The 26,875-nt window shown below is 37.5% G+C and overlaps 1 protein-coding gene across 21 annotated transcripts in view; it reads right to left on the minus strand.

The window, feature by feature from the left end:
- trc (Serine/threonine-protein kinase tricornered) overlaps positions 1-26,875 on the minus strand; it is a 148,663-nt gene that overhangs the window by 42,961 nt on the left and 78,827 nt on the right. For 8 of the 21 annotated variants that reach the window (XM_067086933.1, XM_067086936.1, XM_067086931.1 and 5 more), the window contains exons 2-3: positions 15,869-16,479; positions 9,017-9,187 (exon numbers count right to left, since the gene is read on the minus strand). The exons of 5 other annotated variants lie outside the window; for them this stretch is intronic. In XM_067086933.1, the coding sequence (XP_066943034.1) occupies positions 9,017-9,187; positions 15,869-16,304 (607 nt within the window). In that variant the 5' untranslated portion in view covers positions 16,305-16,479. Of the gene's footprint in view, positions 1-9,016; positions 9,188-15,868; positions 16,480-16,592; positions 16,685-26,875 lie in introns of those variants that run through there. 8 more of the 21 variants (XM_067086943.1, XM_067086938.1, XM_067086941.1 and 5 more) reach the window with 4 other exon arrangements.

The raw sequence follows: 26,875 nt of genomic DNA on the forward strand, positions 1-26,875 counted from the left end.
TTTTCAAGAGTAGCTGTCCGTACAAAAGAAAGATGCTGGAATCTGCTATCATCAATCAAACCAACAATATGAACCTGTCAGGAGGACATTGGAAATCGGACGCCATCGACACCTTAATCCTCAAACCCCTCCTGAAGAAGAAGACCCAAGAAACAAGACCGCCAGATCCATCGCCAAACGGGAGCTAATGAGGCCAAAACCACTAGGAATTTGGTCATTCTCCTCCTTCTTAAGAAACGCCACCTCCATAACATCGGAGGCCTAAAGCCACACCTTCATGTTTTTGTATATATACCATTGTAACTTTCCACCTGTCCATATTCTACCAGTGAACAGGGCACAGAAACAAGTGCCCGAAATATATGGTTTCAACGTTTAAATAGTGTTTTATGGGCCTTCTTATTTTCATGTATATATATATATATATATATATATATATATATATATATATATATATATATATATATATATATATATATATATATATATATATATATATATAGTGCTTGTGTGTGTGTGTGGTCCAATACATGGATACAGCACATCCAAGCACATGCATAAACGTACTAACTCTCAAGAAACTGAAATAGCCTCAGTTTCGAAAGACCATAAAACAATAGTAGTTATCTCGACTACTGACAACATCGCTCCCGAAATAACATAAATCACCTGCGAGTTTTTACACGAACTCGTCATTCAGCGAGCAACCAACTACAAGAAAGTTACAAACTATGCTCGGGGCCCTAATGGGCTGAAGTGCTGGGGTTGTTTGTACCCTGTACCAGCACATTAAAATTTCGAAGTGAGTTAGCGCTGCAAAAGAACTCGCTCGTAGAATTTTTCCTCAGCCAGTGCTGTGAAATAGGTAGAATAATTTTTTCTTTTCTTGGTGGACGAGAAAACGTCTGGATTAATTTCTTTCAACGTTGTGGATCAAGTTCTATGTTTCTCTGTGAGCAACAAAATATCTTTCACTGTTTTGTCATGACTGGGAAATATAAATCATGCCAAAATGATTTTTATTACTGTGTAAGGTGTGGAATTTAATTACTCTGGCATTTTAATTATCTTTGTTTAGAGGAGATGATTTTTTCCTTTGACGCTGGTGTGGAATTTTCCTTTTATTCCTAAAATTAGAAGAGGCGATGGTATTTCTGTGGGTGAGGGAATTATCTTTTATAATTAAGTAACAGAATTAAAATGGCTTATTTCTTTTTAAATAGAGACAGTTCTCTTCTAAATGTGGGACCTTAATTCTAATTGTCTCTTGCTGAACGCCTTAAATTCATAACATCTTCAATAATCACAGTCAATTTTTTTACTCCAAAAGCAAGCAAGCATCTTACCTAAATTCAATGTAAAAGCAATAATTTACATAAAAGATAATTTTAACCATTGGTTTCTCTAAAAAGGTCAAGATGACCTTCCTACCTATGCAGATGTGACTCCCACGGGTATACAGAAAGGCAGATGAAAAACAAAACATTACTTCACAGTCTTTGAAGGGTTCATTTGGAGAGAAAAAAAAAGCCAGCCATCATTACAACATTTGCATATAGATTGCAGTACATCCTTATGGTGGTAGTGAAAGCAAGGACAGCGCTTTTGTCAGTAATTACCGTCAGCCCGTAAATCATTATCATATGTGAATAACGTTACCTTGAAATTTTAACAAACAGTAATAATAGTACAATAATAATAACTGGCCATACATATAACTCAGTATTTAAGATTACAAGCTAATTTGCTAGTATAAACGATTTTTCTTAATTCAAAATGGAACAATTTCCCTACAACGAAGACTGTAAAAAACAAAATACCTAAATAACGGATTTATTACAGTAACATTCCCAGGAAGATGGGCGAAAAAGTTACCAAAGCTTGGGTGAAGGGTACCTTGACTAACCTTGACACCATTTCACGTATGATCGAGTGAACAAAATACACTTACTACGCAAACCACTGCGCTACTCCTACTATTGCTATTACTCTTACTATTAAATATAATGAAAGAATGCAGTTGCTAAACAATAAAACTCTTTTTATCCCTGCAGCTTCCATTAACTATAGTATCGGAAAGTTAAGTGCGTATCTTTAAAATATCCACACATCTGGCAACTGTTTATGGTCCACTTCGCATCACATCCTGAGGTCAATGTAAATGATGAATAAGCAAACTAGCATTATTTGCAATGAGAGAGAGAGAGAGAGAGAGAGAGAGAGAGAGAGAGAGAGAGAGAGAGAGAGAGAGATATTCAAGCCTTTTCCCCCCTCTCTTAATCACACGTCGCTAGCATTCGTTCTCACAACAGTTTTACTTTTTTTTATCGTGATCATTTCCATTTTTATTTTCTAATTTATTTCTAATTTGCTACATAGACTGTACTGGAAAGTTACTTATTTCCTTCTGCTGCTGTAACTTTGCACGAACATTACTTTCAATCTCGCTAACATTTATCAAAATTGTCCAAGCAAAGCAATCTTATCCTTTAAGAAGCCACATTAATTCCAATTTAACTGGTGTTGGAATAATTCTTATACTAAACTCAGATGAAGAATAAAGGATGCGTTTGGATGTATGGCTATTCACAGGGCATAAAGCACAGCAATGTAGTCTTTGAAGGCCTGTTAAGAGAGAACAAGCTTCATCCAGATGTATGGCATCGTCACGGTCTGTCGTATCGGAACCAACAGTGGATTCGAAATGCAGATATAGCAATGGCAGCGATTACCTTCCATAGACATTTAGACCACACAGCTGATGACGCCATGAGCCACACAAATAAAAACAAAAAAGTTGAATCAGACGCCCACGACCTCAACATTCAACTAAAATTCTCAAGCCAATTGTCGATTCGTCAGTCGTTCTTGCGTAAACCATAACGGTACTGAATTCATAAGTGTGCTCTCTCTCTCTCTCTCTCTCTCTCTCTCTCTCTCTCTCTCTCTCTCTCCAATAAACGTTCAATCTACTCTTCCCTTTCCCTTACGACACAGCCATACGCTTGGAGAGGCCGACTATACAGACAAAGGGTTCTATATATAACAGATCAGCCCCAAACCGCTTCTGATTACTCGTGATTTCAAAAGGACGTTGTTCTCGAAAAGCTCTGCTGCGTATCTTTACCTGGTTCATGTCAGCTTGGCGTACGATACAAATTACAAATAAATACCATTTCATTCAGATTCGGTAAGCTTGTTTTAAAAATCATCGGGGAGAGAGAGAGAGAGAGAGAGAGAGAGAGAGAGAGAGAGAGAGAGAGAGAGAGAGAGAGAGAGAGAGAGAGAGAGAGAGAGAGACCAAGCAACTCCAATTTGAGACCACAACTCAAAACGTTTAATCCTTTTGTGAGAAGAGCCTCCAGATACGGTACTGCATAATAATTAAATAATGAAGTTTTTATTTACTAATGCTAAAATCTGTGAAAATTAAGTAAAATATCTTAATATAGGGCTGTGTATGTATAGTAATCTACAGCCGCATATAGGCTATATACATAATGTGTATGTACGTTGATAAGCACATCAGAAAAAATATTAAGAGACCCCATGAGATTCAGGTATTTGACTTTTCCTATACAGTAAAGTTATGAAACATTTCTGAATATTTAATTTCTCCTTAGACGTACACAACGGTTTTTTTTATGGTGTAGCCTATACAGTATATGTGCAGGAGTCACTGCTTCTTAACCAATCCAATCGAATTCTTGCTATTTTCCTTTCTGATCTGAGATAAATAATGCCACTACAGTAGCCATTTCGCACTGCCTAAAAATGTATACACATACAAATTATCACGCACAATGTCCCCCCCCCCAACACAATACAAACTACTAAAGTATGAAATCTGGTGAGAAATTTTGGAAAGATTTTTTTTTATACTTCGACCAACTGATTCGCACTGCCTAAAAATGTATACACATACAAATTATCACGCACAATGTCCCCCCCCCCCAACACAATACAAACTACTAAAGTATGAAATTTGGTGAGAAATTTTGGAAAGATTTTTTTTTAGACTTCGACCAACTGAACGACGAATGCATTCAAGTCCAATCTATTGAACGCAAACACGATGTGTATAAGAAAAAATATATTTTTGAACAATACTAAACCGTCAGGAAACATTCACAAACTATATAATCAGTATTACATATAAGAATATTAAAAAAACGGAACCTATTCTCAATATAAAATATCAGTCTGTCTGTCTGCTATGGGAATGTTTTCGTTACACTGATGGCCTTAATCTCGTCAGGAGTTCATTTATATCCTAAGCCGCACTTCAAAAAGGTTATTACTGTTAACAATTTCACTGATTCTACCGACATAAGTTACATTAAACTTTGTCTTTATAGGTTTCATTTTCTTTCAAAACCAACATACTTATGGTCCAAACCCTAGCTACTTTATTTCACGCTGGCTTTTGGATTTTACCCTAACTGCGCTTTAACTACAATAGTAATGCTATTAATACTGGACGAAAAAACACTGCTATTAATATCTCTGATAAAGTCACAGATATTAACTGGGTCTTTTCCAGAAAGCGAAAATATAATTAAGATGACTGGGCACAGATTCAAGTTCACTGCTCTACATGTAGAGCAATTTGTTTCAATGAGTAGTAGTAGTAGTAGTAGTAGTAGTAGTAGTATATATCAGTCGGGATATTGATATTTTAATCACTTGAATGAAGGATGAAAAAAGTACCGGCTAAACAATTTACCCTTTACTATCCCCCAACCAATCGAACACAAATGTGCTGAATTTCTGCGCTGATAATCATTTAGACTGAGTCACTTGCACCATATGCTTTTCATAAAGCCAACTCGGACTTTCTCTTTCGACGTGTGACCTCTGACCCTCGACAGAACACTGACCTAGCATCTTCCCCCTTCCTCTCCTGACCTCCACCCATCTCTACAACAAAGAAATGATAAATAAAAACTTTTCGTGTGCCACTCCCAGGAAGGTCAACACATTCTCTCCTCACTTAGTCAGGAATTATAAGATTTTCAACACTAATAAAATCTTCCTTTGTTGTCTCTGTTCCTTAAAAAATTGACGAATTTAATACGGAGGGATTTAATAACCCTTTTTAATCAATTTGTTCCTTGAAAATTGAATTACTATCAAATAACAGCTGAATTACACATCCTTGTGGATTTTTTATGAATTCAACGTTCGTCTATTCTCAAATGGAATTCATTCCCAATTCCTCCTCCTAATGAGACTAATGGCTTTTTAAGAGCATCACAAAGAAAAAGTGAAAGCAATGCAATGGTGTATCGGCCTTACGACACACAAATCACGTATTCCTCTGGGCATAATTCTACTTTACAAGTGACGTCTTTAGCCTTGTAACATTCACGTAGTCCTCTCCTAATTATCTAGGTTACTACTTGTGCAAGCTATACGTAAGTCTGTATATTAAGCATTTTAAAATGTTAAATGCTTCCAAGTTATTTCATCTGTGAAATCTTCCGCTAACAAACAATGTTCCTACTTTATTAAACACACGAAGATGGAGCAATGGCTTAACAGAAATGAATGTGCAAAATGCTCTTAAAAACAATACCACAATCATAATTATCTCCATGACCAATCAATTACGCATGAGGGTATAGTGTAAGAGCGACCTGGATGATCAAAGGCCATTAACTTTTGCCAGGGTATCCTAATCGACTTCGTAACTGAGGATGTATGGAAAGGGACGAAAAGTTATCCTAGGGAGCAAGGTGAAGGGAAAATTGGATAATGACACCAAGTTACAAGACGATGGTACCAGAGTTACGGCGCCTTTGACCTAATAAATGAGAGAGAGAGAGAGAGAGAGAGAGAGAGAGAGAGAGAGAGAGAGAGAGAGAGAGAGAGAGAGAGAGAGAGACCTTACCTTACAGACCTTACAATTCGTTCGGGTTGCCCCTGGTCCCTCAGTGTGAGGCACCTTTGATGTCTACCAGAGAATTGCTGACGCATCTTCCGGTATATTTTGCATCTTCCAGTCTTGGATGGTCTGGGATGCATCTTAGATATTTGTCGAGCTTATTCTTAAACACATCTACGCTCACTCCTGTTATGTTCCTCAGATGAGCTGGTAGCGCATTGAATAGACGCTGCATTATCGATGCTGGTGCGTGGTGGATTAATGTCCTGTGTGCTTTCCTTAATTTTCCTGGTATAGTTTTTGGCAGAGAGAGAGAGAGAGAGAGATTTTTCACTGAAGAGGAAAAAATTTATTTATATTCTTAAGAAGTCCACTTGGTAATAACAGCGAGAGAGAGAGAGAGAGAGAGAGAGAGAGAGAGCACTGAGCTGGCACATGCAAGAAGGAACAAGTAAACAATGCGCCGAAGTTTCTTCGGCGCATTCGAGTTTTCTGTACAGCCGCTACAGCGTATAGGCTAATCATAGCCACTAAAAATGGATCTACCTTTCGGTGGTCTCGGTATAATGCTGTAAGAGCCGCGGTCCATGAAACTTTAACCACGGTCCGGTGGTGGCCTATCCTATATCGTTGCCAGAAGCAAGATTATGGCTAATTTTAACCTCAACTAAAATAAAACCTACTAAGGCTACAGGGCTGCAATTTGGTATGTCTGATGATTGGAGGGTGGATGATCAACATACTAACTTGCAGCCCTCTAGCCTCAGTAGTTTTTAAGATCTGAGGGCGGACAGAAAAACGTGCGGACAGAAAAAACCCCCCTCCCCCCCTCTCTCTATCTTTAAAAATCATAAACTGTTTTAATTGTCTGTTTTAGTAGTGAACAATATGTAAATAAAACAGAATAAAATCGTTGCCTTGGTTACTCACACAGTAACTAAAGCAGCGTGAGACACGATCCCAAACAATATGACATTAAAAGTAAACTATAGGTAAAGCATAAAAAAAAAAACGTCCCTACCCTACTCCACATGTTAACACACGCAAAAACGTCCCAGAGACTTTTCCTCTTAACGTACAATGTCCAAATGAGAACTCACGCAATGAACTTTGGTACTTCACTACCTTCTAGTAGGGGGTCAGGTCTGGTCAGAATTGGTATAGGGGTCACCACGAAGAGGTGCAGATATGGAAAACTGTTAAAAACTGAATTACAAAAAACCCATACACAACAAAAATACATATTTCAACAAAATTCATATTGAGAGAGAGAGAGAGAGAGAGAGAGAGAGAGAGAGAGAGAGAGAGAGAGAGAGAGAGAGAGAGAGAGTTTAGCTTTGCGTTAAACCACCAGCATGCATTCTGCACTGCCATGGCGTACGTGCAATAGACACGAACGACTGCGTTCGGAATCAAATCCGCACCTGATAATTATAGGATTAGCAGCTGAAATACGACCCGCAATCAACACTGCTAACTACGGAAGCGCAGTTCTAAATCCTATTAAATTGGTACCGATCATCAACTGCAACCTACGTTGCTGTGCCACTGTATAATCCAAGATCCTCAGAATTACCGCCGTTAACGAAGCTGTAAACAAGAGAGTGTGTGTGTGTGTGTGTGTGTGTGTGTGTGTGTGTGTGTGTGTGTGTGTGTGTGTGTGTGTGTGTGTGTGTGTGTGTGTGAATTTAGCGGGATCTCTCAAGAATTGTTGGATTTATCTTAGCGATAGATTACAAAATATATGAATTTTCGGAGGTTTAACGGTTTCTGGTCAGCTACATATTAGTGATGTTCTTGTTATACTAGTAACTTGCAAGTGGAACTTTTCTAAAGGAGAAGGACATCGATATATTCCACATAATTATTAATGTTTAGACTGAGCACGAGCACACATTCTTATGAAGCAAGCCTGTAGACCCTTACGTGAAAAAGGAACGCTTAAAACAACACGGTCAAGCTCGAATTTCAGAGTAAAGACATTTTATGGAGGGACGTCGATTAACCTGATGGAGTTAATCGATGCTCTTACTAATTATTTGCAATTTTTTTTAATTAACGGAATAAACTGATGATTGCAATTTTCAAGTAACCACATACAATTCAGACGATTTACTCAAAAGAATCCAATTCAAAATTCCACAAAGTTTTTAAGCGTAAGCAACTTGGATCGAAGCATTTCACCCACAACCACGGTCTAGGTATATTCCACAACAGACCAGTCTAAGAGCGTGAAACTATAACGTGCTGGTACTAGCCCAGAACCAAATCCATCCAATCTGCGCTATAATTTAATGACAAGAACTTGGGTGAATGGCAACAGTCCAGTTCTAAATCCTATAACAAACAAGTTGCCAACTGCATTAACGGTCCAATGGTGTAGGTCTTGCCTAAATCAACATCTAGTTTCGAAAGTCTAGCCTGAGACGAACAACTGTCTTCCAAGGTTCTGTCTGAAACAAACAGAAGTCTTCCAAGATCCAGTTTAAAACCAACACTTACCATCTTCCAAGGTCCAATATGAATCCAACAAATGTCTTCCATGGTCCAGTCTAGAACCAACACCTATCTTCAAGCGACGTGACAGGAAACATTTAAAAGACCCATATGACTAACTCAGCGTGATACCTACTCGTAACAATAATTAAATGTGTCAGACCTAGCGCACCAAGAAGGGAAGTGGAAATCGAGAATTATTCTTCTGCTTGGGACAGCGGGAGGAAATTCTGTTATTAACTGGGTTCAGGTTGCATTTGCTTTCTGGTCTTTAAGTTGACCTCTTCAGGTTAAACTTTCTATTAACATAGTTTGGCTCGATTTTATTATTCTGAAACAAAATACGCTTTATTTTTATGGACTAAATACAAACCCTTTCCTGTTTTATTTTTACAATTATATCATAAAACCAGAAATTTAAAAACCCTAAAAGCCACAGATTATTTTGAAAGTTTGAGACCTAAATAATACACCAATCTTTGTATTTCAGTTGCGACGGATCGAAAAGGAAGAAAAATAGGAAAGTATATAGTTTTAAAAAATGTAAAATTTAAATATTAAAAAAAAAACAGTAATCGATGAACAACAAAAATAAACAAAAAATGTAAAAGTATTGAAATGAAAATAATTCACCTGGTGTACTGACACGGCACCCTTCACTCTTCCAATGGAGTCCTTTAAAGGCCACTCTCTTGACTTTACCTTGGAAGGCCTTACCTTGACAGGCCTTACCTTGGGGGCTCTTAACGTTATTACCTTTATCACTATGTTTCTTCACAAACAGGTGCGATCCAATTAACGTACCTGCCAAAGAAAAAAAATAACCATTAGCATGACATCCTTTTACGCGGCACGTGTCACACAAATGTTAATAATAATAATAATAATAATAATAATAATAATAATAATAATAATAATAATAATAATAATAATAATATAATAATAATAATAATCACTATTCTCTATCCTCCCTAAGACTTGCATCGGCTTAACCATGCGATTTGTCTAAATTCCTATTACACGATACTGAGAACAAAAGTGTTTCATTACTACAGGTATTTACGTTTTGCAAGTTCTGGCCCACTGAACTCTTAACAAAATGAGCTTTCCCTTGATTTTAGTATTCTCTGGTTTCAATGAGATAATGTGGGTATCAAAATGTGGAACAAAAATTCGATGACAGAAATCAAGTCATAATAGAAGGACTACTAATTGAGAAGGCTCCAAGAGTATGCACTACCACAGCAATTCGTCTTCAAAAATATACTTTCCAAAGTGGCAAAAGAGGAACTGCGCCTCGTGCATCGTCGCGACTGCAAGGCTGGTTTCATCTTTCGGGAATATCGAAAGCTGCTATTTCTGGTATTTCAATCCCGTTTGAGAATTTCATTTAGCAAATGTAGCTAATGGATTCATTATCGGGACTTACCCATAAACAAAACACTAGCAAAGCTTTGAGGTAACACAAAGGTCAGATGATGTACGATGCTCACAGCAGACGTCTTACGCTTAGTAAACAAAAAAAATTTTAATAAGAAGGAAAACACCCAAGAGATTAACGCTATGTGGTCATACCACCTAAGGACTTCCGAGCGCGAGTCAAGATGACGAAAACGGGTCAATGAAAGGGTGTGAGTGAGTTCCAGAAGACGGCGTGAGTAAGCCCTCCGAAGGGCACTGGGGAAAATACCGTGGTCCGGCCATCCCAGGAAGGGAATCCCAATCCTCTTACCTTCCTACTTTTCTTCACCATAACCCCTGAAGACACATTCATGAAGGCACTGATATGGAAATTTCCGGTATCCTTTCTCTCGTTCTCTCTTTCATCCTAGAATGTTACAGCACACTTTGTTCCCCTGAACTGCAAGAACACAGCTGGCTTGGTGAGTCACACTACTACTCAGTACGTCATTAACTAAACCATGAGAGAGAGAGAGAGAGAGAGAGAGAGAGAGAGAGAGAGAGAGAGAGAGAGAGAGAGAGAGAGAGAGAGAGAGAATTGGCCTATATAGCCTATCATTTTTTCATACATTCTCATGTAGACATTGTGTATAAGTGTGTATTATATATATATATATATATATATATATATATATATATATATATATATATATATATATATTTTTTTCACTAATTTTACACAATTAATATTAAGCCACATAACTTACATCTAAAATAAATTATATACAAGAACATCTACTCAGACAACATTCGAACCTACAGTATAGAGACGGATTGATTTCCTCGTGTGTGTGTGTGTGTGTGTGTGTGTGTGTGTGTGTGTGTGTGTGTGTGTGTGTGTGTGTGTGTGTGTTTGAGAGAGAGAGAGAGAGAGAGAGAGAGAGAGAGAGAGAGAGAGAGAGAGAGACTTGGTTCCAAAATGACTTGGCATTAATTAAGCATGAACTTAACCACGATCATATTTTCCTTTCCACTTAACAGTTATCAAATAAATAATGTCCACAGTGCCGCCGGGAGGGGAGGGGGGGTTACAGATTGAGTCTTCTGTACCCAGGGTGTCATTACAACAAAGTATTACGGGAGACCATCTGGGAGTTTAAAAATAAATCTCTCTCTCTCTCCGCGAGACCATAGCGATATATTCTAGACTAAGTTACCACCTATACTACCTAGTTGTGTGTAGACAGAGACAAAAACACGCATACACACAATATATATCTATATATATATATATATATATATATATATATATATATATATATATATATATATATATATATATATATATATATATATACACCCCATAGGACTGAATTACACAATTATTTAATTGCCATTTATAAATGATGAGTCATAATTAGGGATTGACACTGTCTCCCCTATATCCGTTTAGTCATTGACACTTATTTGAATCAGTAAATACGCAGTACAGCAATAACAGAAATTCGACAGACTGATTTAATCTCTACTGTAAACTTCAATGAAAATTAAACATCATCTCTCACCTGAAGAGGTGTGAACGAGGAAAACCTCACAAATGAAAAATGGTCAATTTTACCTCTTCTGCCGTTCGACCATTTCACCAGAAAACGTCATAAATGCTATTAAACAAAGATTGGAAAAACCACAACGACACCTGCGTTTCTTCAACCTTGTACTCGTGACAGCCCTCTCATTACATCAATAACCTCACATACCGAGAGAGAGAGAGAGAGAGAGAGAGAGAGAACGCCTGATGCAACGCACGGACTGCAGAAGACAACGTGAGTAGCTTGTAGAGAGAGAGAGAGAGAGAGAGAGAGAGAGAGAGAGAGAGAGAGAGAGAGAGAGAGAGAGAGCGATTGTGCGCAGGAAAGAAAAAACTACACAGATAAGATGGGAATCCCTACGACGAGAGGATGGGGAAAGAAACTACACCTGCAATGAAGTAGTAGGAAGAACGCACGAACTGCACGTGTTTGAATTAAAGGAAAAAAAAAACATGAGAGATGGTGCCTCTTTTACCTATTGTTAGTCAACTAATAAGAGCCCTTGGAAACCGGTTTGCCGACCTACTAACCTCAATGCCAAGGCCGGAAGAGACGTCAACATCATTCGAAGCACACAATCTCTCTCTCTCTCTCTCTCTCTCTCTCTCTCTCTCTCTGAACCCCTAGATCAATGATGTAATTGAGAGAGAGAGAGAGAGAGAGAGAGAGAGAGAGAGAGAGAGATGCTGCCTGGATTCACGAGTAAAAAGAAACACTCGAGCAGCCGAAGAAAGGCATAATGCAAATCCCTCGATCAATTTCATAATAAAATTTACAGTGCACAGTAAACATCAAGCTCGTCATAGATGACCAATAGTGTATCTTAACTGCTTCGCGTAATGTTATATATCTCCAACTTCATACGTAAGAAATTTAATTTGAATATCGAAAGAATGGCTGTTAAAACATCTAAATCAACAAAGAAGTCAATGTAACAAAATCAACTGAAAATTAAAAAACGGAATCTAAATAGATAACATAAACAACTATCAAACCACGAAGAGTTAAATCTAAATAAATACAGGTCATGTGACAAACAAAGATACCGACTTCGTCTGTCTTGTACCGTTATTTCCTTCTCAAGAAGATCAACATAAAAAATAATTTCCTCGATCTTTATGGAGGGTGAAAGCTTGTTCCAGTGACTTACTTTCAATCTTCATTCATTTCCTATCATGACGGGAACTATTTCCTAACATATCACGTGAAACGAAATTACCAATAAAGTTATTTCCTCTTTAACATACAAAGACGACCTTAGTAAGGTTTTATCCAAAATGGCAACATGCGCCGCAGGAATGCAGTTTTATTTTAAAGGGAACTTCCTAATATTTTTCATGCATCATCATCATCATCGTCATCATCAGTACTATGCAGTACAAAAAATATGGTCGATATTACTGTAAACAAACCATTACTTAGAAGTTAACGGTTTTTCATTTAAAAAATAGGCGTTAAAATATACAACGTTGCTACATGAAAATATTTCGTATACGTCACGGAAAACACCTATCACAAAGAAGCGTAAACTACAATATAAAAAAAATAATTGAAAAAAAAAATAAAAATATTGAAAATAAGAGAAAATAAAAGTATTAATGAAGTAAATTTGAGTCTTTCGTCACCCTTTCAATGGCTTTCGGACAGCAATATGTCAACTCCAACTATAATCTAACCAATGGGGAGAGAGAGAGAGAGAGAGAGAGAGAGAGAGAGAGAGAGAGAGAGAGAGAGAGAGAGTCAGTCCACCGAACGAAATTCAGTGAAGAAATATATATAACACGAGAAAGTTCAACCTTACATCAAAAATTAAATAAAGGAAAAAACAACTTCAGATCACTGAAGCACCAATGTTCAGAGGAATCAAGCCAACAGCGTTAATTTAAGCTAACGTACGGAACGTTGCTTTTAAGACAACACGGAATGTTGGACGCCATTTTCCGTGTTGCTGTCTAACGTTAAGTGAAAAATCTGGTAGCAGTTTTACTCTAGTTACAAAAGACTTATAATGTCTAGCTCAAGTTATGTCCATGGCTCTTGCAGGATGATGTTAACCAAACAGTCAATGTAAGTCTGGCTTCCTTTAAGGAGCAATAAAAAGCAACGGCACTTCTTGCCATCCATTAACCTCCAAAGGGTACATTAGTCTTTAATGACGGGGCTTGGGAACTTGAACGGAACTACTCCTGAGAGGGTTGAGAATTCTCTCTCTCTCTCTCTCTCTCTCTCTCTGAGTGACAGTCGAGTTCAATAGAATATAATGAAGGGCCATTAAAGATCAGGAGAGGGAGGAGTAGACTACTGTCGATTGGACAATGATTATTGAAGCTTCTGAAAAGGGAAGTCCAAACGCTACTCTGCGTAATCTACTACTGCCACTTCCTTAGCATTTATTATATCCTGAATAAACCGTCAAAAAGACTGCAATAATTTGATATCAATATATTACTTTAAGGACTTCATATTGAAAGCATTTGATCTGGAAGCTATAAAACAAAAATTTGAAAAATGTTTTCCCACCATTGTCCAACCGATAATGCAGCACAAAGAAACAAGAAACGACTCTCTCTCTCTCTCTCTCTCTCTCTGATACCTTGTCAACATTAGATAAGGTAACTTTACTCCAAAAGGTGGGTTTTCCATCAGGTTCTCTCTCCAAACAAGAAGCGAGACCGTTATCAACGTGAGAATTGACAGGAACAAATCAAGTGGCAAAACTGCATTCAGAACGAAAAACAATGAAAATTTCATCATTTGTGTGTTTGAAATACTTCAACTGACTGTCCCACAGTAGCAAGACTTGAAAGATTCAAAGATTGCTACAAGATAAAAACTAAAAATAAACTGTTGCAGAGCAACAAAGTTCGAAAATCTTTGGTAACCTCTTGCAAGCCTCACTATTTCTCGTTAAGTGTAACTAGTAGGACAGTCATGGGGTAGAAAAAGGACTCTATAAAAAACTGGATAGGTGGGGTTAAGTTTTATCGTCTTCTAAAAGGGTTTCTCGATAATATAGTGGACACGTTTCACACCCTCGACCACATACAAGACTTAACCACCACACTAGAAAAAACTGCTGTCAAACTGTACTTGGTAATAATGCCTCGCTTGGGCCTCACACAATGGCACTCCCAAAAACAATCTGCATGGCATTCTCAACAAGACAAGATATATATATATTTTCATATGTGAGATGCATCTTGATAGATGTGCGATAATGTCAACGTATGTTTTCATGATCTTACATTGCCCGATATCATCTGTGATAAATTCATTGCAGCCTGGTAATTCTAGAGAAGCTATGTATCTCATAACAAATGGCAAGCCTACATCTATTTCTCGTAGCTGGGAACGAGGACAATTAATTGCCATCCATGAAAAATATCTTCAGTGAAACGCCTTATGTGTAAAAAGGGCTACTTTCTGAGGGTGTGCCCCAAAAATGGACCACTAAACTGTGAAAACTTTTGACAGACGACAGAATCAAATGGAAAAAGACAAACATTCTCAGGTTAGGGAAATGAGAAGTGTTTAGATGCCTTAAAAATCCACATTGACGAAGTACAATAACAAATGGATAAGAAAGTACAAAAACAAACGGATAAAAACTCGAAATCTCTCGTCCTTTATTTTAGTCATTTTTTCTTCCAAGGATCGGGGATCCTATAAAAGACCCTATAACAAACCTCTTTGGGGTTTCTGCTCCTTTTCCAGACCCCATTATGAGGTAGGAACCAAGAAAACCTACCTTTTATGACCAATACGGGGAGGGTGATTCCATGTCTCGCTTCCTTAATAGGACAAAATGGATCCCAACTATATATATAGATGTATATATGTATTTATACTTTTATATATATATATATATATATATATGTATATATATATATATATATATATATATATATATATATATATATATATATATATATATATATATACACATACAGTGTATATATATATGAATGTATGTATTTACATTATATGGACATACATACATACATATATAATACACATACATAATTATATATATATATATTATATATATATATATATATATATATATATATATATATATATATATATATATATATATATATATATATATTATATAGCGTAGCCATGTTGCTACTGGCATAAGTAGATTAGAAAAAAAAGGCAAATGTAGTGTAGTGGTCGATATATTTTTTGAATAATAATTTAAGAAAAAACCATAAAACAAAGTTCAGTACCGTGGGGCTGACACAAATGCTACAAACAAAGTTACGATTCACTTACCATCATTTATCTACAGTATTACTTCGGAACCTGGAAAGTCTAGGGCCAAGAAAATAGTAATAATAATAATAATGATAATAATTATAATAGACTCAGCAGTCATTAGGCACTTCAGAGCCTTGTCATCTGCCAAAAACAAAATTAAGAAAAGGCAGAGAAGCGTTTAGCCTACTCGCTAAATCATGAATCAGAGAGAAACTTAATGATCAGGACTCACCTGGCTGTGCCGAATGATGGTGATGGTGGTGAACGGGCACGTTGTTATTTTCGTGGGACAGACCGAAAAAATGCTGCCAGAAATCCATGACTGGGAAGGGCATGCACCACCCCTGGGCATAGGAACACACACTAAAAGTCTGGTTGTTATTATTATTATTATTATTGCTATTGCTCTCCACTACTTCCCTCCTTCCCCCTCCTCCTCCTCCTCCTTCTCCTCCCCCTGATGCTGGAACTGCTCCTCTTCCCTTTCTCTTGAGGTTGTTGAGGATGCCTCTTCCTCCTCCTTCTCCCCCTCCTCTCTGCTGCGGCTGCTGCGGCTGCCTTCCTTCGCCTTCGCCTTTCTTTTTATATCCGGTCGTTCGGGTTTTATTTCTCGGCCACTTCTCTTGCAGGATATGCGCAGCAGGGGCACGCCTTTCTGCCTCCCGCATCAGTCAGGCTAGGAAGGCTATGAGTAGGTCCTCATTCCACCACATAAAAGTCACACACGCACAAACATTACCCAAACGTTCTAAAAGCACGGGAAATATGACGTCACACTCGCTAAAAACCTTGTACACCTGTACTGTACATATGTATCACATTAAGAGGTGATTGTAACTTTTCCTAAAAGAAAATAAACATTTATATGAGACGTCACTTCATGAAATCATTTTTCAATGCACACAAAAAAACTAATAAATGAAAGGCAACTAAAATATCCTTATTGCACGTCACACCGATTCAGTAACTTGTGGTGATACAAGCTCCACAAACATCGGGTGAGAGGGACGACCACCTCTGACCATCTACACACTACCACTGGCACTCAACTGTGACTACGGGTGGCCGCTGGTGCCCACCAGACACAGCGCATGCTGCATTGTCGATGCACTATTTCCGCCCACTGGGAATGTCCGGTTCCTTGTCTGTCCTTAATGGCGATATTTTTTTTTTCCTTTCTTTCTTTCAAAGAATTACAGTTTAACTTTACTTCTTACTTATGAATGAGTCTTATCTTCCTTCCAAGAATTAAAATCGCTAAATTGGTACATCAAGGCTACATAGGCTACGATAAATGCATCTCAATTTCATGGACATGTAATGTTTTTCTTCATTCTGCCTTAAACAGGTCGAATTCCGTCACCCCATAAAAATAAATGATTTAGAACTGCAAGTACTTATGCAATATGACGGAACTGGCATAACTGAAGCGTATACTATACGGAGTATATTCACGTGATATTGCCTATCTGTATTCGATTTGATATGAACGCGTGCCTTAATGTTAGTGTACATCCTTACAGTGTGTTTTTTTTTTATAACAGGATAGTCTAACGCAGCAAAATTCTTAGTATTGAGCATCACAATCTCAGAGAGAGAGAGAGAGAGAGAGAGAGAGAGAGAGAGAGAGAGAGAGAGAGAGAGAGAGAGACCCACTAAGTTTCACCGAAAAAAAAGCGGTGTGCTAAAGATAAGCTAATCTGTCTGTCCATCTCTTTCTAAACTTGATAAGAATCAATATTTCCCTGTTACTACAACTAGTTTTTAGATATCTGAGCTGTATGCAAATCACCGAGTCCCTCAACATTCGATTCAAGAACATAATAGATACCTGTTGTATAAAGCTTACCCAACGGCAGCCAAGCTAAAGTAAATGTAAAAAAGAACCTACTATTACTTAAGCGATTCAATAAATACGAACTAAATTTAGCCCGTGTGTTAAGAGTCGGTATGCGCTGACGTCTAGAACACAGGCCACAGTTGGCCTAATAAGGTATTAGATGCCTCACAAGGAGTTCCAACTACATTAGACATGACTAGGGATGAATTCAACAGTCATAACAGGGCGTACATTCATTCTGATTGAATCAATGACTAGAGTATTGAAGTAAATTAACCAACCCCCATTTTGCTTGCTTACATCATTCCACATTGAGATATGAATTTTTTTAGACTTGAAATTACTAGTAAATAACTTCAACAGTATATAGAAAGGAAGGAGAGAGAGAGAGAGAGAGAGAGAGAGAGAGAGAGAGAGAGAGAGAGATGGTCTATCACAGTAACAGCACTGTAACTAACTATGGTTTAGTTTCCATGCAAACAACGATTGTTTCTCAAAATCCAATCTTTCTCTTCCCTCAGTGTGATACCCAAGGAGTTTCCTTTCCTTTTTTTCCCCAAGTGATGAGTCAATACCAGCGAAGTGCCTCTTGAAATACACGAAATGGGCAACATGCCAAGGCCTGATAACGGGCACTGAAGGGCAGGAAAGGGGAGGGTGGCTTTACCTTACCTGCTCGCCAGAACAGGATTACACACCGCTCAGGAGTAGAATGACATCAATGAAGTGGGAGAATGAAGAGCACAAGTAAATTTTTTTTTTTCAAATTCAAAGGATGACGATGATGATGAGAAGGAAGAGGAGGAGGAGGAGGAGAAGAATGAGGAGAGAAAATCACGGTACTGTACACGATATAGGTGGTGAAACACAACAATGCCCTATATATCACCTCTGGCAAGTTCTGTCAGTATTGTGCATTGTCTGCCTGAACCCCTATCTGGTCTAGGTTTTCACCTATGCTAATTTCCTTTTTTTTTTGTGGGGGGAGTGGAGTCCTCCCACTGGACTTCGTCAGTTACTCTCACCAATAACTTCCTATGAAAAGTAGTATTCCCAACACAAACACAACCCCATTGAATTTTACCAATCAGTAACGACAGCTCATGAAAACCTAATCCAATTTCTTTTAAGGGCTAATGTCTTTGTTGTGATGAATAGTACACGCTTTATATGCATCAAGCATTTCACCTCCCTTCTTTAAAGGTATGAAAGTAATTCTAAAATAATCAAGAGTTCTCTCATTTACATAAATTAAAGCAATTAAATAATTCATATAAATAGGTAATGAGTGTGACAGAAATCAGAGACCGGACAGGAAATGTTAATCACAAGGTTCCTGGACAGGAAAGAAAATAGGAATGGAGTGTACGATGGCCGATGATTTTTTGGTGATAGTTTAACTGAAACTATACAAGTTGCTAAAGAATAAAAAAAAAATTGAAAACTTTGAAAGGTTAAGATGAGAAAAACCTCCGTTTATGTTCACGAGATGAAAATGTTTGTTATAATCGAGTGTAATCTTTAAAAGACAAAAAATAAAAAAAGATTGCTGGATTATAAACTCATGATTGAATAACTAGGAACTTATTGCAGGCCTAAAAACTCCACATTGCAGGCCTCAAAGAGTTCCAATGGCAGGCTTAAACAGAGTCCTGATTGCAGGCCTAAAAAGCTTAATCGCAGGACTAAACCTGGTCCGATTGCAGGTATTAAACAAAACCTGATTACAAAAGGCCTCTGGAGCATCATCCGTCAGCAAAGCCTGGAAATGCAACGCGAGAAAAAAATCTCCAACCAACCTGGAACCGGAGAGGAGGCAGGATTCCAGCTTTATAAATTACAGTCAAGGTTTCCGTTTATTGAGAAAAGACAGATGTAATCGCTTCACTTAAAAATGCTGATTTGGAAAGAATTACCGTCTTTGAGGCAGAAGGTCTCATCAAAATATTAACCAGTGAAATCTAATCTCTCTCACACAACAAATCCACTTACAGTATATTTCCCCAGGGTTTATCAATGCCTTGTAAGAAATAAAAAAAACACTGCTAGTTTTGTACTTAAGTTTCAGCCCAGCACTAAAGACTTTTTTTTTACAATTTCACATAGAATGTTAAGGCTTCACTAGACCACTATTATCAGGAATGATCTTTGCAATGACCTTGATCAGCAATGTGGTAAGAAGAATGTTAAGCTACCCCGGAGAATTCCTACCTTCTGGAGAAATCCTACCTCTCTATTTCAAATCTTCAAAAATGTGTAAAATATATTTCCATGTGGGGTAGCATGTTTATTACTAAATAAATGGGATAAACGCACGTACAAAGTTACTTTCTTCTAGAACTTAACATATAGGGAATTCTATGCGAATTGAGGTACCCTAGATAGAATGGCAATTTTGGTTCACCTACAATGTTTGATAGTAAGCGCTTATTCACAAAAGATACATCTTACAATTAAATTTATTCAGCATAATAACATGGTCCATAAGATCCCATGCAATGATCATAATTAATCTGACATATCAAACAGGTAAAGATATGGCAGATGCATAAACAAAAATTACGTAAGACTTCAGTAGGAAATAAACAATCATCTAATGCACTATACATGAGAGTAAAAGATTACTAAAATACTGGTTAAAATCGCCTACACCTACAAGCACCAAAAAAAAAAAAAAAAAAATCTGCATTCGCAATGCTTGATACGTTGTTTGATAAACACGACTAACATTTCACCTTGACATTTACATACTCTCCTTAATCGCTCATAAATAATGAAGTTAACCAAGAGCTGCAATCATATTTGTAAATGAAAACGAGAGAGAGAGAGAGAGAGAGAGAGAGAGAGAGAGAGAGAGAGAGAGAGAGAGAGAGAGAGAGGAGAGAGAGATTGCACAATTGGGAAGGAAGGAAGGAGGTTAGAGAAAGAGTTTGTTACAATTTTAAGAAAGTCGTATATCAGTTTATAAAAAATAAAAAAAATAAAAAACAGCTCCCCATACAAAACCAACGAAGACTTGACAGCAATTAAGACACGCCACTAAACTGTAAATGTGTTCTGTAAAAACATGTGAATAACAACGCTTCCCGGACAAAAATCAACGCAAATCTGACAGTAATTGAAAGCCATGTTTATTTCTTTCCACGAGTCATGTAATTTAAATGGCCATTTTCCCAATCTCGTCACTGTATCTCGAGTCAGTCACCTACTCCTACCATACCACTGACCAACCCCCCGACCCCCTCCCACCCCCGGTAAATCAGAACTTCCTGTTTACGCCACAACAAAGAAAAGTGGTTAGCGTATTTTTTTTTTCTAGGAGCGGTTTCAACCATGCTTCCTTTGGCGGATATGGTGGAAATAACTGAGGGGAAAAGTAGGGAAAAACAACTTTATATGCTTTTTACCTGAGAGAGAGAGAGAGAGAGAGAGAGAGAGAGAGAGAGAGAGAGAGAGAGAGAGAGAGAGAGAGAGAGAATGTAGGAAAACACTAAGGAAGACTAACATGTTTGGCATCAGGACGTCTAAAATAATGGTCTCAATAACATTCGTTCTTTTTATATATATATTCATTGTTGCATCCTTCATAATCGTCAAAACAATATCACAACATTACGTTAAGAGCATATGGATAGGAAAAAAATAAATATTTTCTCGCCTTCAGATAAGTCTCTAACCAAATACCATCCTACTACAGCAAGCGTGAGTGTTCGTTATTATGAATGCTAAGTTAATATCTGTAAATATTATGACATCTATCTATTATAAACTATTACTATTACTACTGCGGCAAGTAAGTCTACGAAGAGACTACTGCTTCTATGAAAACAGGCTCTAACTGAAAAATGCTACGACTTATGCTGTTAAGGTAAATACCAAATGGTCCCTGTGCTTTTTAAAACTAGACCATTGGGACTCTACTCTCGCCATTAAATTATTTTTCCGTAAAAGATTCAAAGTATGAAAATTGGACTTCTGGTAAATAGAAAAGAAGCAAACTACCCGTCAGTTATGAACATGCCCACAGAGAGAGAGAGAGAGAGAGAGAGAGAGAGAGAGAGAGAGAGAGAGAGAGAGAGATTATTCCAAAATTTATAGCGTTGCTCACAAAAAAAAAAAAAACAGACCGGTTAACGGGTAACAACAAGTTGAAGAATAAGGATCAGGGTGTGGTCTTCACATCAATATGGTCGCTAGAATCTCAGTGATAACCCCAAGTAAGGCTATGCACGAGAGAGAGAGAGAGAGAGAGAGAGAGAGAGAGAGATACTTGACGGCCTAATGAATGGTTTTAAAGGAGCACTGATCATCCACGTTATATTCTCTTTAAACTGTTGTATCACACGAGATTCGATTGCCCACTAAGTATATCCATGATCCGGCGTTTCAAGCCAAAAGATTATACTGTACTACGGTCCTTCGTTTTTCAGGAAATCATAAGGAGAGATTATTATACGCAGAATAAACTACGTATTCCTCAACTTCACTCTGCATAACATCATTAATGGATGATACATGTACATTATGAAATTTTTCCTCTAGTTAACAGCTAAGGTCAAGATCCAATTTATATTTGACCTTTAAACCATAAAATGACTTCACTCAGCACATCGGTTTCTCTAGTAGAATAATGATAAGAAAAATGATGTCTACCTGAATCAGTTCGAAGTTATGGCTAAGTCTAAACTTCAATTTGAGTTTTTATTTTAAAGTATAACCTTGACGTCAAAACGAGGGCTAAACCTGTTAAATTCCTACTTGACCTCTGACCCCTACCCATAGCCCTGGCTTATAACTGTTCATTTTGAATAATGATATGGGAGTACCAAACCACCATGGCTTTCAACTACGTGATATTTGTTCTGAATGCAAAGTCTTCAGGAAACTGACGAAAAAGCGTTATATCCTGTTCACCTGAAAGACAAGATTTTCAACATCAACGCAACAAGACCACAATACACAAACGGAAAATGGTAGGATTAACGGGCTATCACTTTAAATAAAGTAGCCCGTTAGGAACGGATATGAACATGCAACTTCCGCAGAGAGAGAGAGAGAGAGAGAGAGAGAGAGAGAGAGAGAGAGAGAGAGAGAGAGCAATTTACTCAGATATATGTTTATATATATATAATATATATATATATATATATATATAATATATATATATATATATATATATATATATATATATTATATATAATATATATATATATATATATATAATATATATATATAATATATATAATATATATATATATATATATATATATATATATATATATATATATATATAATATATATATATATATATATATATATATATATATATATATATATATATATATACACATAGGCCTGCGTGTGTGTGTAGAAAATATACGTTAACACTGAAAAGTAACCAAATGACTCAGACAATCTATTACAACGGAATATGAAAACACGAACACACACATCCAAGAAAGAAGTTGTTACAAGGGAAATTGCAAGACAGGAACGGGATATTACACAACTTCCGCTAAATGTGTGTGTGTGTGTGTGCTTGTGTGTGGGTGACACAACACACAAACACACACACAGAGAGAGAGAGAGAGAGAGAGAGAGAGAGAGAGAGAGAGAGAGAGAGATTAAGCCAGATACTCACCAAGCAACTTCAAAAACCTTTCGCTATAATCACTTTCAGTACCCTACTGCTACTACAATCGAGAATTAGAAAACAAATGGCAGGAATTGTTTATACCGATCAAGCTAAAAATACAATATCTGCCTCGTTAATATTACCGTGACCTTTGTATTACTATTATAGTAGAAGCCAATCTAAAGACTCGGTTATTTATGCTTGCTGAAAAACTGAAAAAAACATCGCTTTTGATCAGTGTGCTTTTGCGATGACACCTGAAACCCTTAGTTTAACCAGACCACTGAGCTGATTAACAGCTCTCCTAGGGCTGGCCCGAAAGATTAGACTTATTTTACGTGGCTAAGAACCAATTGTGGAATCCGAACCACATTATACCGAGAAATGAATTTCTATCACCAGAAATAAATTCCTCTAATTCTTCATTGGCCGGCGGAGACTCGAACGCGGGCCAAGCAGAGTGCTAGCCGAGAACTATACCGATCCGTCCAACGAAGAACTAATTAACTAAAGAGAATGCAAACTAAAATAGCTCTACGGAAGCTTGGTTAAGTCGCTAACTCCTAAAATAGTAATACGGCCAGACTGTGAACGTCTTGTATTCCTGGGTTACTGGAATAGGATTTCTATTTTATCTAAAGTATCAAACGATTTTTATTTAAAGAGCTAAGCTATTAGGACAGTGTTGGACATCAAAATAATGGTTAGAATGTTGTGGTTTTACACTGGCAATTTTGTAAATGTTCAAACTGAGAATTTTGTTTTTGAAAATTGATAAAAACACTTCAGCAAAATATAATAGTTATATTCTATACTTTCAAACTTAAGCGACACAAAGATATACTCATGTTGTTACTTCGAAATAGTCGGTACAGGCTATTGCTACAGAACAGATGATGAACTCAATTGTCAAAAGATAAAACAAATCTAAAATCCTTGAGAAGCTTATCTCCAATATGATTATCGTAAAATTAAAGCATAAAATACTGTTTACAGGAGAAAAATAGGAAAACAGAAGGACTAGTTAAAACTGGATACTTGTTGAAACCGCAAATCGTCACGACTGCTGAAACAGGAAGTAAACAAACATGACCTCCAAAGAATGGCTTTTTGTAGGAAATCTCTCCTCGTATTCAATGCAAAACGAATGTTACCAATGGCTACGGGAGCTTCTAATTCCATTTTTCATATACAAGTCAATTAAGTTTAAAACACACATGGATGCTTGTGGTAGACATTCGCCTACTGTCAACATCTCATTTTACACGCATACTGGTTAGTTTTACGAACGAATCCCTCCACACTCGGCACCTACTACAGTCGGTAACTGAAAATCATCGTACGTGACAGCACAAATGCTCAGCGACGCCGTGAAACACAATTAACCGAGTAGATTCATTCGTGTGAGGAAGGTTAATCAGGCTTCGCTCGGTAACCCCCCCTCCCCCATGCCAAATCGTTCCGCTCTTTGTGCGGTCGTTCGAATTTGTTCCGATTCCAATACCCCCTCCATCAAAACACCCCCTCTACCCACCTTCTACCCCTTTCACCATTAAATGTCGTGCCTTAAGAATGGTGACGCATAACGGGTAAGTGAAAACACAGGGGCCTCCATTTACGCCAACTCACGCTTTCCATCGCTCGGCTAAACTCTGGGATATCCTCGTACATCTGGACGAGATTACTGCCATTACGTTTCTGTGGAAGTCAGGGTTTAGTAGCTAGAGACGAAAAAGTTCTTGAATTCTGCGATGTTGATTGTGCTGACAAAATGTTCTTAAATGTAATAATCCTGACTGTGCTGACGAAAATGTTCTTGAATTTAGTAATGTTCATTGTGCTGACGAAATGTCCACGCATCTGCAAGCTCACGATGATAAAGCACTTGCTTCTGTTGGGAATGTTAACGATAATTTTGATCATTTTGCTATTACTGGGGGCAGCTGATAATGATATTGTATTTGCTACTGTTGCAGCAGCTGACGTTACCGTCAGCATGGGCTGATGACGATAACGTCTTATTTACAACGATTGGAGGCTGCTGACGATACTGTTCTTGAACTTACATCGTCTTTTTTTGGGGGAAGGGGGAACTATCAAAAAATGCTTTTGTCATTGCTGCTCCTCCATTCTCCGTTCTCTAAAATTACAAAATGGCACATTTGACCACGTACCACTGAAACATGCAATAGAAAAGCTGCTGAAATTATAAATGGTTAGATTAAGTTTTAAGGATTTGGTAGGAATTAGTTCAAACTTGCAACAACCTTCGTAAGTGTAAATTAAGAACCAAGTTCATAAAGATTGTGAATTCTTTTTTCTTTTTTCGAGAAACAGCAAGAAAACTGTCAGAAGTTCTAAGGACTACTCTGAACAGGCCTCTTGTTGCCTTCCCATCCCAGAAGTTTAAACTGCACTATCTTTATAATGCAAAGGATATAAAGAATACAATCTAGCCAGCTATTCTCGAGAAGAAACAAAACATTTCATTCATATGAAGGTAATACTGGATTTTGGTTACAGCTGATAATAATCACAATGCTAACACCAACAATCAATAACATATGGAAAACCGCCTCCACAACACTGGCCATCAACACTAGCGGAAAAGACCTTGCGGTTAAGTCTTTGTTCAACAGCCACATGTGAAATTTACCTGCTCTTTCAATTAATATTTGCACCTTGGAATTACACTTCACAGAACAAAGCCAACTTAATTACGAAGTAAAGAATCTCTCTCTCTCTCTCTCTCTCTCTCTCTCTCTCTCTCTCTCTCTCTCTCTCTCTCTCTCTCTCTCTCAATTCTAAGGTCCAACACAAACAAGAGTAATTTTCCTCCCGCAAACGACCACAGCTTTGCCGAAGTTCCTCATTCCAGCCACGAGGCCTGGTCAAGAATGATTTAAGTATCCAAATGAAGACGGATTCTAACAAGTGAATTACAGGAAAATGCTATTCTGAATAGTAACGACGAATAGCACGAATGTCCTGACGTAATCCTCTGATGCCCCACCTGAAGACAATTAATGGTTGCGACCTTGAGGGAGTGCGCGCTCACGTGCGCAAAAGTCCACTGGTTTCTTTGTGAGAACTCTTGACCATAATTGCTAACGAGCAATAAATCTATGTATTTATGAAGTCAATATTTACTACAAGGAACCGAACGGGAGGCCAGCCTAAGAAAGATGACAACCTCGCCAAGTAAAAAGGAAAAAAAAAAAAAAAAATCACGTACCAAAGCATATCAAAAACATTGCATAAATCAGCAACTCAAGAAGTTCATGCTATTGATAGCAACTCTGGGCTGTCACTACAGTGGAGGGAAGCGTAAGTCTTGAAGTTCAAACGATAAAAACCATGACAACTATCACTACGCATTTTGAAGGTCCGGAGAGAGCGTTGCCGGCGAATCATTTCTCTTTAAATCTCTCAAGTCCACATGGCAAGAAGCCAACGCTAATGTTTTAACATTAAATGCTTCTTTCAATGTCTCCAAACGATATCCATAGTAACTGGTAGTTCAGAAAAAAAAAGCAACAGCAACCGGCATTTGAAATTAACTGAGGAAATTGGAATTTAGATCCTGGACCAAATGTGTAGCCATTATTCTTACTTAGGAAAAAAATTAAAATCCTACGCTACTAAAAGTACATGAAAATCATAAACGAACAACAGACATTACTGGTAATTGGTAATTGTTTACCCCGTCGTATATGCTATCGAAGAACAAAAGAAACCTGTTATTAATCAATTGCAAACCTTGG

Source organism: Macrobrachium rosenbergii, chromosome 43 (assembly GCF_040412425.1).
Source record: "Macrobrachium rosenbergii isolate ZJJX-2024 chromosome 43, ASM4041242v1, whole genome shotgun sequence".
In the NCBI taxonomy this organism is placed as follows: Eukaryota; Metazoa; Arthropoda; class Malacostraca; order Decapoda; family Palaemonidae; genus Macrobrachium; species Macrobrachium rosenbergii.